Raw genomic sequence first — 15,476 nt, 5'->3', positions numbered from 1 at the left:
TGTTATGTCAAGCCTTCTTAGTGTTTTAAAAAGTGATTTTGATGCCATTGTAAAAGTGCCCTTGCACTCCCAGTGAAAATGAGCTTGACCCAAAAAAAAAAAAATACAGTAAATCTTAAAAGCGCCTCTTTCGTTGTAATTATGCTTTTACAAGAAGGTTTGACTCATATACATTTACAAAAAAGCCTTGGTTGCAACTTGCATTTTGGCAAGAGTTTCACTTAAATGACGATATTTTGAGAAACAAGCCACAGCACTACAGAGATTGTACAACAAATCCTATGAGGCTTCATCCATTTTATCATTGGCCATTTAAAGATACAACTCCGTTTCATAGTTTCCCTATGCATTAGGCCATCCTGCCCATTACTTTTCTAAAAATAAATGATTAAGACCAACTTGCCCTGTTTCACTTAAGTGTGTGTTCATCCTAAATTCTGTAAGGAATTTGTTTCTTAGATATTACTTTTGAATCTAACAGAATCATGGCACTACAGTTTCAGTTTATGCCGCCACCTTGCCTGTTTTTGAATAAGTAAGCATACTGACTGTTCAATGCTTTTATCTCTGCTTTTGTAAATTGTAATTTTTGGGGGTGTTGTTGGTACGTTATAAACACAAGAGAATTTATTCTCACAACTAAGCCTGTACTTATAAATATTTAAACCTCTTCCTGTGGCTTAAAGCTTGTGTACTCTCAGAAGCTTCTCCACGAGGGAATGGAATTTCACCTGCTATTCTCCTTTCCCTCTGCAGTCTAAATATGAGTTAGAAACACAGCTCTAAATGAAAGTCATTTTATTTGCCCCATTAAGCAAAATATTCTGCATATTTCATCATATTCTTCTTGCTTTGTCACCCAAAAAACACAATCTGACAGAGAATGTCTTCACATCTACTGCACTTACTTTGTAAGTATAATTAGTCAGCACTCAGAATCCTTCCGCTGCCAAACCCGTGTTGAACCAAAGCTAACATATTTTAGGTGTGTAAGTGATACTAAAAGCTTCACTGCTTAGTTTTATTAAGAAGTGTAGCTTTTCTGTTCCAATGTGGTCTAGTCTGGTGCCAACCCTGAGGCAATGGTTGCCAACGTGTATCTTTCCTTCATGTTTTCCAGAGAATGCCAGCTCCGATCAGACTGCGGGAGCTGATCCGGACTATCCGGACAGCACGGACCCAGGCAGAGGAGCGCGAGATGATCCAGAAAGAGTGTGCTGCTATCCGCTCGTCCTTTAGAGAGGAAGACAATACATACCGTTGCAGAAATGTGGCAAAGCTACTTTATATGCACATGTTGGGCTACCCAGCACACTTTGGGCAGGTATGTTTAGGGATTGACAAAATCAATATAAGAGGCCTTTTGATTTCTGATAATCAGTGACATTATTAAAACACGCGTTTGACATGTTGACCTGTTTTACAGCTGGAGTGCCTGAAGCTGATTGCGTCCCAGAAGTTCACTGACAAACGAATAGGTTATTTGGGAGCTATGCTGCTGTTGGATGAGAGGCAGGACGTCCACCTACTGATGACAAATTGCATTAAGAAGTAAGTGGAGGAACAGCATTGAATATTAATATACTTTTTAGATGTTGTTTTTTCAATGCACAGTTGCAGTAATTTGTTCTTAGAGAAGATTAAATTTATGACCTGTGATTCAGAGTATGAGGTGATGGCAATTTGGTTCCCCAAAATCTAACTTACCTGCTCCTGGAACAAAATGTCTGTTGTATGGTTACCTCTGTGTTTCCACGGCTCATTCAACTGTATTCTTTTATTCCAGTGACTTGAATCACAGCACACAATACGTCCAGGGTCTGGCCTTGTGCACTTTGGGCTGCATGGGTTCCTCAGAAATGTGTCGTGACCTGGCAGGGGAGGTAGAGAAGCTGCTCAAAACATCCAACTCCTACTTAAGGAAAAAAGTAAGCCTCATTGTTGTAATTTTTTGATGAATACCTGAAGATCAATGATTGAAAATGTTGGCGTTCTGTATGTGCAAACAGTTACACAAAACGCTTTGAAGCGAAATATCATATTAAAGGTTGGACTGTTTCTTTATTCACTGTCTTTTGTGTTGACAGGCGGCATTGTGTGCAGTTCATGTCATCAGGAAGGTTCCAGAACTCATGGAAATGTTCCTTCCAGCCACAAAAAACTTGCTGAGCGAGAAGAACCACGGTATGTGTAAACATTTTGTCAGGATGCAGTTGCTGGCTTGTGGGGGACGTATGCAGACTTTGTCCTATTTTCGTTTCACTCACAGTCATTTGGTCAGAGCAGCTGGGCAGCTAATGTCCTTTTTCATGGTGTCCTTTGCAGAGGAGAGTGGAATTAATGAGTCTGTCATAAACTCTGGGGTTTGAGCCCCCCCCCCCCCCCCCCACAGGAGAGACATGTCACAGGGAAAAAATGTTTTGTCATAGTGCTGAAATAATTTGATCGTCTTCGATATTGTATGTTAATGCAAAAGTGATTGCTTCAGATAAGGCAATTTAAAAGTGGATGAATTTTGCGATTGTATGGTCTCCAACCTGCAGTGCACACCATTGAATAATGAAGAAATGGAAGCCGGTGTGTTTGTAAGTGAATGCAAATATGATCGCAAACATGATGCACTTTAAAACAAACCCAACCCTCTTAATGATGAGGAAAAGTTGTCTCACATGTAGAAATGTTTGGTCAAAAACTTAAAATATGATGTAAAGAGATGTTTTGTGTGGCTTCAGACTGCTGCCTGCTTTGCTGTTACTCAGATTATGAGTTTTCAGCCTTGTAATATTCAGATGAGGTCGAGAGGAAATGATTAGCCTGTACAGTGATCTTGCAGATTTATGATGCTGTCACATGATGTCCTCTGCAGTTACTCATATGTATGATGATACATCATATTTTTTGACATCTGACTTTGGCTTCTGTGTGATTGGTCAGCCTGGAATGCCAGAATGTGATAATTAACTAATCCTTTTTGAAAGTTACTCAAATGAAAACAGTACAAAGAAAGATATTTATTGTTTATTGAAAATTGCGGAATTCTCCAAAAACACCTGTGTGGAACTCAAGAATGCTCAGTTGTTCACAAGCAAGGATGGGTCAAGGTTCACCACTGTGAAACACATGATTACATGGGCTCAGAACACGTCATAAAACCGTTGTTGGTTAACACAGTTCATTTGCAAATGATTTTATTCTGTTTTAATTGACATTTTACACAGCGTCGTCTTCCAACTTCTTTGTAATGGTAGTTGTACCTCTAGTTGATACAGAGAATACGAAAGCTGTCACACAGTGTTTCGGCCATGATGCGCCTTAAAACTCCCAGAAACATTTTTATTGCACCTTCAGTACCTAAAACAATCTTGGTCTCTTGCCGTTTTAGGTCTGAATGCCAAGTAACAAAAGGCTCATGTAGAGAACAAAACTAGCCAAACTTTTCAAGACATTCATGCAAAAACAAATAACCTTTACTTTGTCTTTTGCCCCAGGTGTTCTTCATACATCAGTTGTCCTCCTCACTGAGATGTGTGAAAGAAGTCCTGACATGCTGGCCCACTTCAGAAAGGTAAACACAGATTCTCTTACCCAGAGGATGTTTAAGTAATAGCTTATGCATTTGTCTTAAGCTCATGTCACATTTCATTCTCCTTTTTGCGTACATGTTTTCTTTCGGTATAGCTAAGCTAGACAAACGTGTTAAACTTTTGAGGTTTGGATTGCCCTGCAGGTTTTGTTCGACATTCAAAGTATGTCTCAATCTTTTATCTCCTACCACTGTCTTTTCCTCTTGTATCTTGTTCAACTGCTGCTGTACCTCTCCTCCTCTAGGTGTAACAAAAGTGTGCCTGAAGCACCACCCCTCATGCTCATGATCTAAACATTATTTTAAGCTCTCTGAAAGTGAATGATTTCCAGTTTCCCCTCCCTAACATCTACCTCATATTTTTTCTGTCATTTGTCTTTGTTACAATTCCTGCATTGTGTTAGAATGAGAAGGTAAGATTGCATTCTGATCTCATAGCTGGTGCATGCTGTAAATAGTAATCACTCCTCACAGTCACTTCAAATGTAACCAAATTTGTGTTGAGTAATGTCATGTTGTGCTTTAATTTATAATTTTGATTTCTTTAACTTGTACAGTGATCATTACTATGTCAGTGTTTTGAATATTTACTTAGAGAATTTTTGGTCCATTTGTCAGAAACATTTCTCACTATTGTTTTGACTGTCATTATATGCAACTCATTTGATCAGAGTCTATTTAGAAGCAGTTGGATGGGTGTGTTTTCACGTTATTGCCACAGGTGTTGTCACCAGGAACAGAGGCTTTCCACTCTATCTGTGTTTAGAGGGTAGCTTAGTACACAGTTACTGGTCTGGTCTTAGGTCTGTTTAATTGTGGAGAAATTATTTATCTGTATTGAGCCAAAGTAAATAGTTTGGCAAACATCTAGGATTTTATGGTAAGACGGGTTTAGATTTCCTCTTTCCTCATAAAATCCTCCTCTGGTATTTTGGGATGCTCGTTTGACATATCATTTCCACAGCGCTCTCAAGAAGATTTATATTAATTTCATCAATTTCAAGTAGTTCAAGTTGTCTTGAACATTCAGTCTGACATAACGAAAAGACTGGAAGCAGGCTGCAACAAAACTAAAGGTGATAGAAGTAAGCATTGTAAAAACTCAGAACAACCTGTTTTTATTCACATGCTGTATCTTGTTAGTGAGCTTGTCACCATTACATCTAAGAATTAGAACTGGGCTGGTACAGCAGTTTCTCTGCAACTACTGTCCTCTGTAGTGGTTGCAAATGGATGAAATCGACGTCCCATCTCCTTTTTTTTAAAGACACGATAAGAAGTGTTTCCCAAAATGTTGGAATGTTAGGTTCAGGGTACACTTTGAAAACCTGTTTTAGGGATCAAAATTATGTAGATTAGAAAATTTACCTTGGTTGCAAAAAGTTTGCTACCTTAATATAATTAATTATTTTGATGGCATTTAAATAAACTCTAGTTTTAAATATACATCTGCTTATTTAGCCATTCAGGATTGACAGAAGTGTGTATGCATACTTTGTTTTTCTCTCATAGCTAAATGTTCTAACCTAATTTTTGTGTTTGATCAAGAGTTTGATTTCACAACCTCAAGGAATTTGACTGGTCAATCACCTAAGTTCCAGCCATATTATGCTACTTCAATTAACAAAAATCCCAACTCCTTTGCTCTTGATATGAGTTATGGCTGGCTGCCACCGTCAATGAGAAATTATTGGCTTTCAAAAAAGTTAATGAGAAACAGTGAAATATATCAATTTAAAAATGTGAGCGATTTCACAAAATATTGTGATACCTCTCCTTCTCTGTTCTGTTGTCGGTCTTTTTGTAGCTGGTCCCACAGTTGGTGAGAATCCTGAAGAACCTAATCATGTCTGGATACTCTCCTGAGCATGATGTGTCAGGCATAAGCGACCCTTTCCTGCAGGTGAATATAAATATTTACATATTTGTATCATTTAAAAGTGAGTGGATACATTTTCTCACCTAGCTAAAGCAGGGTAAATTGCACTAGTAGAGAAAGAACCAAAATAACAAAAGCAAGCAAGAACTGAGGCGAGAGGAACCAGAATTTTCCCTCTGGGATCGATGGAGCAAATCACATTTGTCGGGTGAACTGACAGGACTGCACTGTTTGTCTCTTTCCTTAGGTGCGAATATTGAGACTACTGCGAATTTTAGGCAGGAGTGATGATGACTCCAGTGAAGCAATGAACGACATTCTTGCACAGGTTAGAATTAAACTTAAGTGTTGCTTTTGGCCAAAAGCTTCTGAGAATGAGTGTTATTTAGACAAATGCGTGATATCTATACTTTCAGGTTGCAACAAACACAGAGACGAGTAAAAATGTAGGCAATGCGATTCTGTACGAGACAGTGCTGACAATAATGGACATCAAGTCTGAAAGTGGACTGAGGGTGAGTTAATTTAATATAAACAAAAAACTTTATATACAAATTTTTCTGTTCTTGCCTAAATGCCTTTCATCTTTCAGGTCTTGGCCATCAACATACTAGGTCGCTTCCTTCTTAACAATGACAAAAATATAAGGTAATTTAGTATCTCGGATTACTCGACCTTTCGTGCATTGAGTCATCCAAAATGTTATCATGAATTCCTGCTGACATCTTTGACATCAACTCATCATTCCAGATATGTGGCATTGACATCTCTACTAAAGACGGTACAGACGGACCACAATGCAGTGCAGAGGCATCGAAGCACCATTGTGGATTGTTTAAAAGACCTGGATGTGTCAATCAAGAGGTGATTCACATTGCATTACTTTTATGACACGTTTTTGTCTGTTGGAGATTGTTTCTTATCTCCATCTACTTTTTGTTGTCATGTAGACGTGCAATGGAACTGAGCTTCGCCCTGGTGAACGGCAACAACATTAGAGGCATGATGAAGGAGCTGCTGTACTTCCTGGACTCCTGTGACCCGGAATTCAAAGCAGACTGTGCATCAGGAGTCTTTCTAGCTGCAGAGAAGTATGTCACTCACACACCGACGTCCCTACATATTAGGTTCACTTTCTGTTTGGTTTTTAAAAGAGATTTTCAGCTTTGACTGCATCTGCATGAATTAGGTACATGTAGACTTAATGTCAGTTATGGAGAAGGAATAAACCCACCCATTGTGTTCACAGAATACTGAGTAAAACATACTCATCAAGTGGACATGACAGGGCTAATGCTGACATGCTGTATGATGATAAAAAGAGTGATCCATCGTCTGACTGACTATGTTGATACCATTTATTTTCTGACAGCATTCGTCTCCTGGCTCTCTAGAATTTAGATAGCTTTTGCAGCCGTTTCCTGAGACTAATGGTTGTTTTGTTTGTGTTACAGGTATGCCCCTTCGAAAAGATGGCACATAGACACCATTATGAGAGTCCTGACAACAGTATGTATACAAGAAAAAACACTACAGTGCTTCTGGTGCCTTACATTGTTGATTGGACTTGATTCACTGCTCTCATATTATAGGGGGTATATCAAGTTGTACCTTGAGTATTCTTCTCATCAAATCTGACAAAAGACCTCCTCAACCAATGGTGCTTTATTTTCACTGCAAACCTGCAAACAAGTATTTATGATTGCATTGTTGTCTCTTCTCATCCTTACAGGCAGGGAGTTATGTGCGAGATGACTCTGTTCCCAATCTCATCCAGCTCATCACCAACAGTGTGGAGATGCATGCCTACACAGTACAGAGACTCTACAAAGCACTGCTGGATGACATCTCACAGGTCAGAGCAGTTCCGGGTTGGGTCATGATTCGATTTTGGACATATCCATCTTTTGAAGCATGCAGTGGTAGATTTGATTATGTGATATATGGTTTGTATTTCAAATTAGCGTCTGTGTTCTGTAGCAACCTCTAGTGCAGGTGGCGTCCTGGTGCATAGGAGAGTACGGAGACCTGCTGGTATCTGGACAGTGTGAGGAAGAGGAGCCCATCCAGGTACACATAGAAGAACCCCAGCCCCACATATACCTTAACAGACAAATTAAAGACAGCACACAAACCTCAAACCTGACAAACAGTAGGTCATCAGATGTTTGGCTTTCATCCTTTTTGTTGATTTAGGTGACTGAGGATGAAGTTCTGGACGTGCTGGAAGGCCTCCTGGTGTCAAATCTGTCCACACCTGTAACTCGGGGTTATTCCCTTACTGCCATCATGAAGCTGTCTACTCGCTTCACCAGTGTTAAGTAAGTAAATGCCTTTTACACCTACCCTATACATTTAAACTTCATGATAAAGTTCATTGGTCATAACTGATGCTACTTCTCCCCCCTTGCTTACTTTTACTTATACTTTGTGTATTTCTTCTTTTTAGCCGAATCAAGAAGGTGGTTTCAATATATGGCAGTAGCATTGATGTGGAGCTTCAGCAGAGAGCTGTGGAGTATAATGCGCTTTTCAAGAAATATGACCACATGAGGTAAAACTGCATTACCCCTCATCACTACCAACTATACCATATATAGTATATTCGTAAAGAAGTTTGGCCCATCTTTTGACTCTCTCCTCATTCCTTGCTTGTTCCCTGACTGTAGGCCAGCTCTCCTAGAGCGAATGCCCATTATGGAAAAGAGTGCTTCTAACGGCCCCACAGAGATTGTACAAACGAATGGAGAAACTGAGCCCTCTGTGGAGCCAAAACATCCACCACCTGTCACCCAGCCAGCCAACCAGGTGAGGGCTTTTTAGATTGCTAATAAGCTTGGATAGTTCATCACATCATGCGCTTTAATATTTTTGTGTTTAAGTCAAAAAAGCTTAACAGCTAAGTTGTTTTGGACAGTATAGATTTTCTAAAATGGCTAAATACAACTTTATTTATAATGAAAAATTATCTTTGAACATTGTTTTATTTTTGTTATTAAACATAGCATATACACAAGTATTTCATCATGGTCACATGTTGTCGTTTTCCTCCAGGCTAATGATTTATTAGACCTGCTGGGTGGTAATGATGTGGTGCCAGTAATCCAGACCACAATGCCCACCAAGCCTGCCTCAGCTGGAGGAGAGCTGCTTGATCTGCTGGGTGACCTCTCACTAAGTGGTAGGATGCTCTGTTAAAAGCTCTCCATAACCCCTTTTAGACCAAAGCAAGGGAGTATGTTTAAAGCTGTGTTGTTAACACCTGTGTGATTGTGATGTGTCCAGCCTGTCCCCTCCTCTGTGTAGCAGTGAAGTACTCTAGTTTTGTATGAAAATAGTGAACACAAACCCTGGTGTGTTGCCATTCCCTTTATCCAGGTGGCCCAGCCCCTGCTCCTGCTCCCTCTGTGCCCACTTCTCAACCTCCTTTCCTCCTGGATGGCCTCTCCTCACAGCCCCTGTTTAATGACATTGCAGCTGCAGGTGAGAGTCTGTTGCTCCCCTTGACCCTCCACTCCCAAATAGTACAGTAGTTTGTGGTGTTGTCCTCGTGTATTAAACCACTTCTCTTGGACTCCCGTGATATATCTAATGAAACATAACTTGTCATGTCCCTAAATCTTTTGATGGTCTGCTCCTCTGAAATCCCTACACAGCTATTCCTCCTATGACAGCATACAACAAGAATGGTCTAAAAATAGACTTCACATTTGAGAGAGCAAACCCCAATCCAAACATTGCAGTCATCACCATCCATGCTTCCAACTCAACCGAGGCGGATATGACAGACTTTGTTTTTCAGGCTGCAGTACCAAAGGTAAGCAACAATCTGATCAAGTGGTCAAATTGTAATATGTTCTAATGCATAATAGCTTATTACTGATTTCTGTGTAGTTACACAATTTGAAATCCCTACAGTTTTGCTATGCAAATAAAACACAAGGCAATAACATACAATATCAGTAATGTGTTCATCTATACGGAACCTGCATGAATGTAAATGTTGGACCTCAAACCTGGATACTCGGCTAACTTTAAAGCCAGTCAGCACAGTGCATTAAACATTTTTGCAATGTTGTGTGCTGTCAACAGTAGTGTGAACTAGTAGAAATAAAAATAAGTAATGCTTATTTAGTTTATTTTAGAAATGGTTTGACTTGAATGATCTTGAAAGACTTTTTGGACTAAACAATTCCTATTGTTTAGTCAATTTTGTGTTTGTAAGAGATGCTGTAAAAGCCACTACTTTGGCCTCATGTTTGTTAACCATGTTAGACTTATTTTTCTATTGAGTCCCAATTTGAGAATCTCTCTGTACCATATTGGCATGTCATTGGTATCAGTTGATGAAGTCTTTAAAAGGAAATATCGGCATTAGCCCAAACATTTCGATAAAATGGTGCATTATAGTGTATATGTACATTTTGAAATGTTTTAAATGTCTGCATCTGCCTGTGAGCCATCACAATAAGAATATTATATCTTTAATTACGTACAGGATATACTTTATGTTCTCTGCAATTAGCAGGGGAGAACATGCATATATGATCATCAAAATAAGGCATTTTGGATACTGGCAAAAGCCTGATATCATGCATCCATCATGTTAGTCTTTTTTATACTGAGTAATGTTGCTGACCACAAGTCAGCTTGCTGCAATTTCTTTCTGTAATTTGAAATTTTAGTTCAGGCTCAGGAAAGTATAAATAATGTTCAGCATTAGCTATTATAGATCTTCAGTATACACCAGAGAGCCTCGTCGCATTAGTCCCACAATTGCCAGCTGCGTCATCCCGAGCCTCTTCTTGACTAGACAGAAAGATAAGCCATAGACGTGTCTATTGTCAAGATCTGGCAGCCATGATCGATCAGGCAGTGAAAACACTGTTTGAGAGACATTTATTTGCCCGTCTCACCTATTTTACAATCATGTTATCTTATTGATGGATTTAAAGAGTGCAATAAAGTAATTGAACTGCGAATCCATCACTTGTGGTCAGCACCTGATCAGTATGAGCATCCCTTATTTTGTACTGCTGTAATGACCCCATTTCGTCATGGATATCATTCAATTTCCATCTAACAGAGTGTCCCCTATCTGTTTGTCAGACATTCCAGCTGCAGCTCCTCTCCCCTAGCAGTAATGTCGTCCCAGCACTCAACCAGGGAACTGTCACACAGGTCATCAGAGTCCTCAACCCACAGAAGGTGAGTTTGTCTTCACTAATTGTATGTGTAGTCTTACATGATTTGCAACAATTTCTTCTTTTATAAACATGATCATCCTCACAAAATTTCAGCAACAGCTACGAATGAGGATCAAGCTGACGTACACCCTCAAAGGCTCGCCTGTGCAAGACCTGGCTGAGGTCAATAACTTCCCCCCTCAGTCCTGGCAGTGATGAGCGGCGTCTGTTGCTCTTAAAAGCCCCCACACCCCCTCCAAGGGAACTATGAAAACGATTTTCCTTTCACCTCCCTCCTTTCTTCCAACGGATCCCCCTGTGACGTCACTGCAGTCCGCTGCCCTCGAGTTGCATGGGAAGCAGGAGAGCATCTAACACAGGAGAAAAATACAGATGTTACGAAGACCCTACTGACTATTGGCATCACCAGAATAATTGGGAAAACATATCAGTCAATGAACTTTCTCTTTTCTTTCTTAATTGGTTTCTTCTTCTGATCTCTTTGCGTAGTAGTACAATTTTCCACATGCACCCTCCGCCCAGCACCCACAAAAGCACATACGCACACCATTCACTGTGGTACACTTAACCTCTCAAGTCACTGTAGGGATAAAGTGTTGGCCACTACGAGCACTGCAGTAACCGTAGTTTTATTTTGATTTATGATTACGCTAAAATTGCAGTTGAAACACTTTGCTCCATTGATATTTATGATTGGCTTTGCAGTCAGATTTTTTTAAATGAACCTTTAGTCCTATGATGGCAGCAGAAAAAGCTTTGGAAGGTCTATATAGTGAGGTCATAAACGTCCTGGATTACCCCTTTTTGACTCTCCACATCATGAGTGAAATAACTTGTCAGAGTTGTATTCATTTTGAATTACATTAATTTGCTTAAAGCATGTTTGAGCATTGTTAGGATCACAATCACACCTTGACTTGAGCTCGGAGGGGATTTTTCTGGTCGTAGACCTCTTAATCCTATGTTTCTATAGGAAGTAGTCTACATTTGTTTTGTCACAATGATGAGAGCATACAGAAATCCAAGCTGCCCACTTTGATCATCTGTGGCTAGTTACAGTGTTTGGACTTTCCCTCACAGCTCTCCTAAAGTCATCTCATTTGTAGCTTTAGTTTTAGATCTGTATAATAAATTCAACGGTTAATTGCTTTGCGTAGTTTGAAGAGGTTCATTCATTAGGATGGATATAATCCAGGCCTGAAATTTATCTGATGGTAAGCTGATTGCATTTGTGTTGGAGATCTGCGTTTAAACTTCCTCTGCATCTGTGTCTGCATCAGTCTAGCTTGCAATTTAGATACATTTCAGATTTGTTTAACCTGGTTGATCTTAGTCACCATGCACATACATGTAAATGACGCTTGTTATGAATGTAGTTACATGCACTGAATGCTTTTTTCCTCCCCTCAAGTCTTCTTTTTCACGGCTGTCTTCTTTGATGAGAACCCTCATCTTATTGGCACTATTTTTGTGAAAGTATGTTTTATTTCTGCAGTAATTTGACTTAATTATTTATGCCTGATATCAAAGTGATGTGCCTTTCTGACTTAGCTAGATAAAAGCCCCTGAACTCTTGAGTTCTGTATGAGCTTCGTTTGTAAGTCTGCTTGTGTGCTGATTGTGTTTTCAATCTGAGGGACATTGTCCGGATGGATTTGAATCGGTGTATCACTTCATTTAATTAAGTTTGACTTTTTCACTCTTGTATGTCATAATGAGTTAATAATCAGCCACCCACTAACATTGGCTTGCCTGGATGTCCACAGTAATTGTCTTAATATGACAAAAACACAGAAACATTAAAAATGCCTGTTGGATGTTATAAGTCTGAAAAACAAAGGCAAATCTCAAAGATTATGGCAGCTAAATAGATGTAAACTTTTCATAAGCTGGCATCAAGTGTTTTTAAAAAAGGTATAAATGTTCCACTAAAGTGAAATATCCTTAAAAAATTCTCCCATCCCCGTTAAATAAACGTTGAAGTGTGAGTTTGGATGACTCTGTGAGGTACTGGGACGGGTTGTTCTGTGGCGACTGTTAAGTATGATTTCTTGGCTCTCGTCTTCTCCGAATCAGAATTCTGACCACGCTGTCGGGGACAGTAACCTTAATACCTCACAATGTTCTTTCTTTCTGTTAACTTTCAGTTGCAGTAGATTGACAGCTTTGTTTAGTCACGAATTGCAATCAAGGGGAGCATCTGCATGAGAGAAACTAATGATAGTTTGTGCTTCTCATTACTTAACAAGCCTAGCGGCCCTGCGATGCTGTGTGGAGATCCTCAGATGTTCAATCAGGCTGTATACTTCTTTTCACTATGCTTCACTATCTTCTAACTTCTGTGACCAAATCAGAGAAACTATTAGCTTTGGAAATATTTTTGAGCTATGATATGTGTATATGGAGAAAATTATTTCAGTTTAACTTTTTTCTGTTTGTTGACAAAATGCTATATTGGCTTTTTTTCTGTACATATTGAGGGCTTTTACAATTTTGTCTCTTGTACTATCTTTCATCCTTTTTTTAGATACCATTTTCTAAAAATTCCAATTATTCACAATGTATATTGTCTAAATAGATCTAGTCGGCATCAGTCTATAAAGACTTCCCTGTATCATCACTCATTCATTGTAAAAGATATATGATCTGCTGCCTGTACATTGTATATAGTTGTAAAACAAACAAAAGCTGATCAAATTAAATAAAACCCACATGAAGACTAAAAGATTAGCTAGGAAGTATAATTGTATGCATATATGTACAAAAAAAGAATCTTAAAAGGATGCAATTGAACTGCATTTGATTTACTATTCTTCATAATTCATTCATGATTGGTGTGTCATCTTAACTTCTTTTACAAGGGTAGTTGGTGAGTCAGTAGGCTAATAGCTGGATGTTGAAATAAGGGTTTGAATCCTTGCCTGAATTATGTACTTTACTACTGAGAAACCTAAGCACAGGGCTGCGCAGCAGCAGAAGTGGCACCTTGCTTAATCTGCTCCCCTGCCCCTTAAACTCTTCGGGTGTCCACACCCTCCTTCGAAGAGGAGCAGGGTTCTTGCCGACGTGTAACGCTTCCTACTGGCCTTACGTGTGGTTGACAATTCACATCTGTTTGACTCTCTTGAACCTACAAATTGGTACTTAAAATGATGCCATTTGGTCTTGGCCTGGTCACTCTCATGGTTACCTTTTTGTCTGCCATGCAGCATCCTACTCAAAGCATAATTTCTCTCAAACAAGCCACTACTAGTTTTTTTTTCAACATCATGGCCAGTAGGTTTAAATTAGAATTAATTTCTATCTGAACAAGAGCTGGTTAAAGTTTTATTATGTGGTTCTGGATAAGCATGTTGGAGCAGCATGTCTTTTCCTTTGGTCTGAAAGAGTGCAATGCTTTCTTTTGGCTTGTTTTCTTTACTTTCGCCCCTTATCGCTGATTTTTATTTGCCTCTGCATGGCACACCTTTCAGGATATGAAAGGTGGGGCTGTAACACATCATGACAGCTTGATCTCAGCCCTCACTATTTCAAATTAAATGTTAAATGGCAGGATATCAGGGAGGGAAGGCAAAGGTTTATTTTTTTTCTTTTCTGGTAGGAAGATATTGTGTTTCTTAAGTGCTGCTATTCCAGCCCCAAAACTAACCTGGGACAAGCCTGTGCTACAAGCTAATGGCCACAAGGGGGAGCTGTGCAAAACGGAAGGCGGACGGGATGGGAAAGGAAGTTTCATACATCTATTCCTGAATGTTTTTGTTGGTGTTGTTTGTATTGTCCTATTCAACCAGTATGTACCCTTGTTAATCACATCTGATCAGTTCTTTCAATGATAACCGTAAGTCATGCAGTTTTAAATGTACAAATGAACCAACATAAGTGCTTTGGACACTGTAACTTAAAAAGGAAGAAAAGAAATGGAAACAAATACCCGTCAGCGTTGTGATCAGCGTTTGAAGTGATATCTGTTGAGTGTGTGTGTGTGTGTGTGTGTGTGAGAGAGTGTGTGTGTGAGTGAGACAGAGCGAGAGAGAGAAAACGATCATGCTTGAGAGAGCGTGATAGTGTGTGACATGTCTTTTATCTAGATAGGACATGATTTTTGGCTGCAATTTCAACTTTCAGCTTCTGAGCTGCATGTGAAAACCAGTGTAAATAATGTCATTTCTACTCTTGACCTGAGACTCTTTTTTTTTTTTTTTTGAAATGCAAGAAAAGTTCAAATTACGAATCCTTCATTCAAATCCACCACCTTCATGGGTCAGTACTAACATGTACAATAGGAAGTTGTTCAGATAGTGCTCACAATACTGTTAATGTTTTTAAGAGGCTGATGAAAGTGCACATCCGTCGTTAGGATTAAATTGGATATTTGATTTTTTTATTTTTTTTATTTGTAGGGGTGAATTCAGTGTGTAAAGGGCTTGGAAAAGCATCTGAATTGCCACCAAGTTCACGTTCCCTGTTCAATCGAATCAATGCATCCATGTATTTTGAAAACAAAATGTTTGTAACCCTGAACCCCCCCCCAGGCCTGTCCTGACTGTAAAACAATACGGTAACTGATTTGTTGGGGAAGGGTGGAGGCATGAGGTTCACTTTTTTTCCAGTCAAGTTTGACATGTTGAACTGAATCCTGGTTCCATGGCTTCAAGGTGAGTGTGAATGTCAGACTGAAAGTATGAAATGATGATTAAAGATGAGAAGTTGTAAACTATTAAATGGGATATTTTCAATTTATGCTGTGTATTCTTGTCTTTGGGTTGGAGAAAATGATCAAGCGAATAAAAAGTCAAATAAAAATATA

The 15,476-nt window shown here is 39.2% G+C and overlaps 1 protein-coding gene across 3 annotated transcripts in view; it reads left to right on the top strand.

Annotated features, from left to right (window-relative positions):
* Positions 1-15,476, top strand: part of ap1g1 (adaptor related protein complex 1 subunit gamma 1) — a 23,231-nt gene extending 7,755 nt beyond the window's left edge. Inside the window, exons 2-24 of one of the 3 annotated variants that reach the window (XM_030415323.1) lie at positions 1,121-1,324; positions 1,427-1,551; positions 1,787-1,928; positions 2,088-2,184; positions 3,489-3,565; positions 3,988-3,996; positions 5,391-5,486; positions 5,710-5,790; positions 5,879-5,977; positions 6,055-6,110; positions 6,213-6,326; positions 6,413-6,553; positions 6,917-6,971; positions 7,195-7,317; positions 7,443-7,532; positions 7,659-7,783; positions 7,912-8,016; positions 8,132-8,270; positions 8,517-8,643; positions 8,841-8,945; positions 9,119-9,279; positions 10,572-10,670; positions 10,763-15,476. In XM_030415323.1, the coding sequence (XP_030271183.1) occupies positions 1,124-1,324; positions 1,427-1,551; positions 1,787-1,928; positions 2,088-2,184; positions 3,489-3,565; positions 3,988-3,996; positions 5,391-5,486; positions 5,710-5,790; positions 5,879-5,977; positions 6,055-6,110; positions 6,213-6,326; positions 6,413-6,553; positions 6,917-6,971; positions 7,195-7,317; positions 7,443-7,532; positions 7,659-7,783; positions 7,912-8,016; positions 8,132-8,270; positions 8,517-8,643; positions 8,841-8,945; positions 9,119-9,279; positions 10,572-10,670; positions 10,763-10,864 (2,469 nt within the window). In that variant the 5' untranslated portion in view covers positions 1,121-1,123 and the 3' untranslated portion in view covers positions 10,865-15,476. The remainder of the gene's footprint in view (positions 1-1,120; positions 1,325-1,426; positions 1,552-1,786; positions 1,929-2,087; positions 2,185-3,488; positions 3,566-3,987; positions 3,997-5,390; positions 5,487-5,709; positions 5,791-5,878; positions 5,978-6,054; positions 6,111-6,212; positions 6,327-6,412; positions 6,554-6,916; positions 6,972-7,194; positions 7,318-7,442; positions 7,533-7,658; positions 7,784-7,911; positions 8,017-8,131; positions 8,271-8,516; positions 8,644-8,840; positions 8,946-9,118; positions 9,280-10,571; positions 10,671-10,762) is intronic. The other 2 variants (XM_030415322.1, XM_030415324.1) reach the window with 2 other exon arrangements.

Source organism: Sparus aurata, chromosome 4 (genome assembly GCF_900880675.1).
Source record: "Sparus aurata chromosome 4, fSpaAur1.1, whole genome shotgun sequence".
NCBI lineage: Eukaryota > Metazoa > Chordata > Actinopteri > Spariformes > Sparidae > Sparus > Sparus aurata.
The sequence above is the reverse complement of the archived record's forward strand: the minus strand, read 5'-3'. Positions and strand labels throughout refer to the sequence as shown.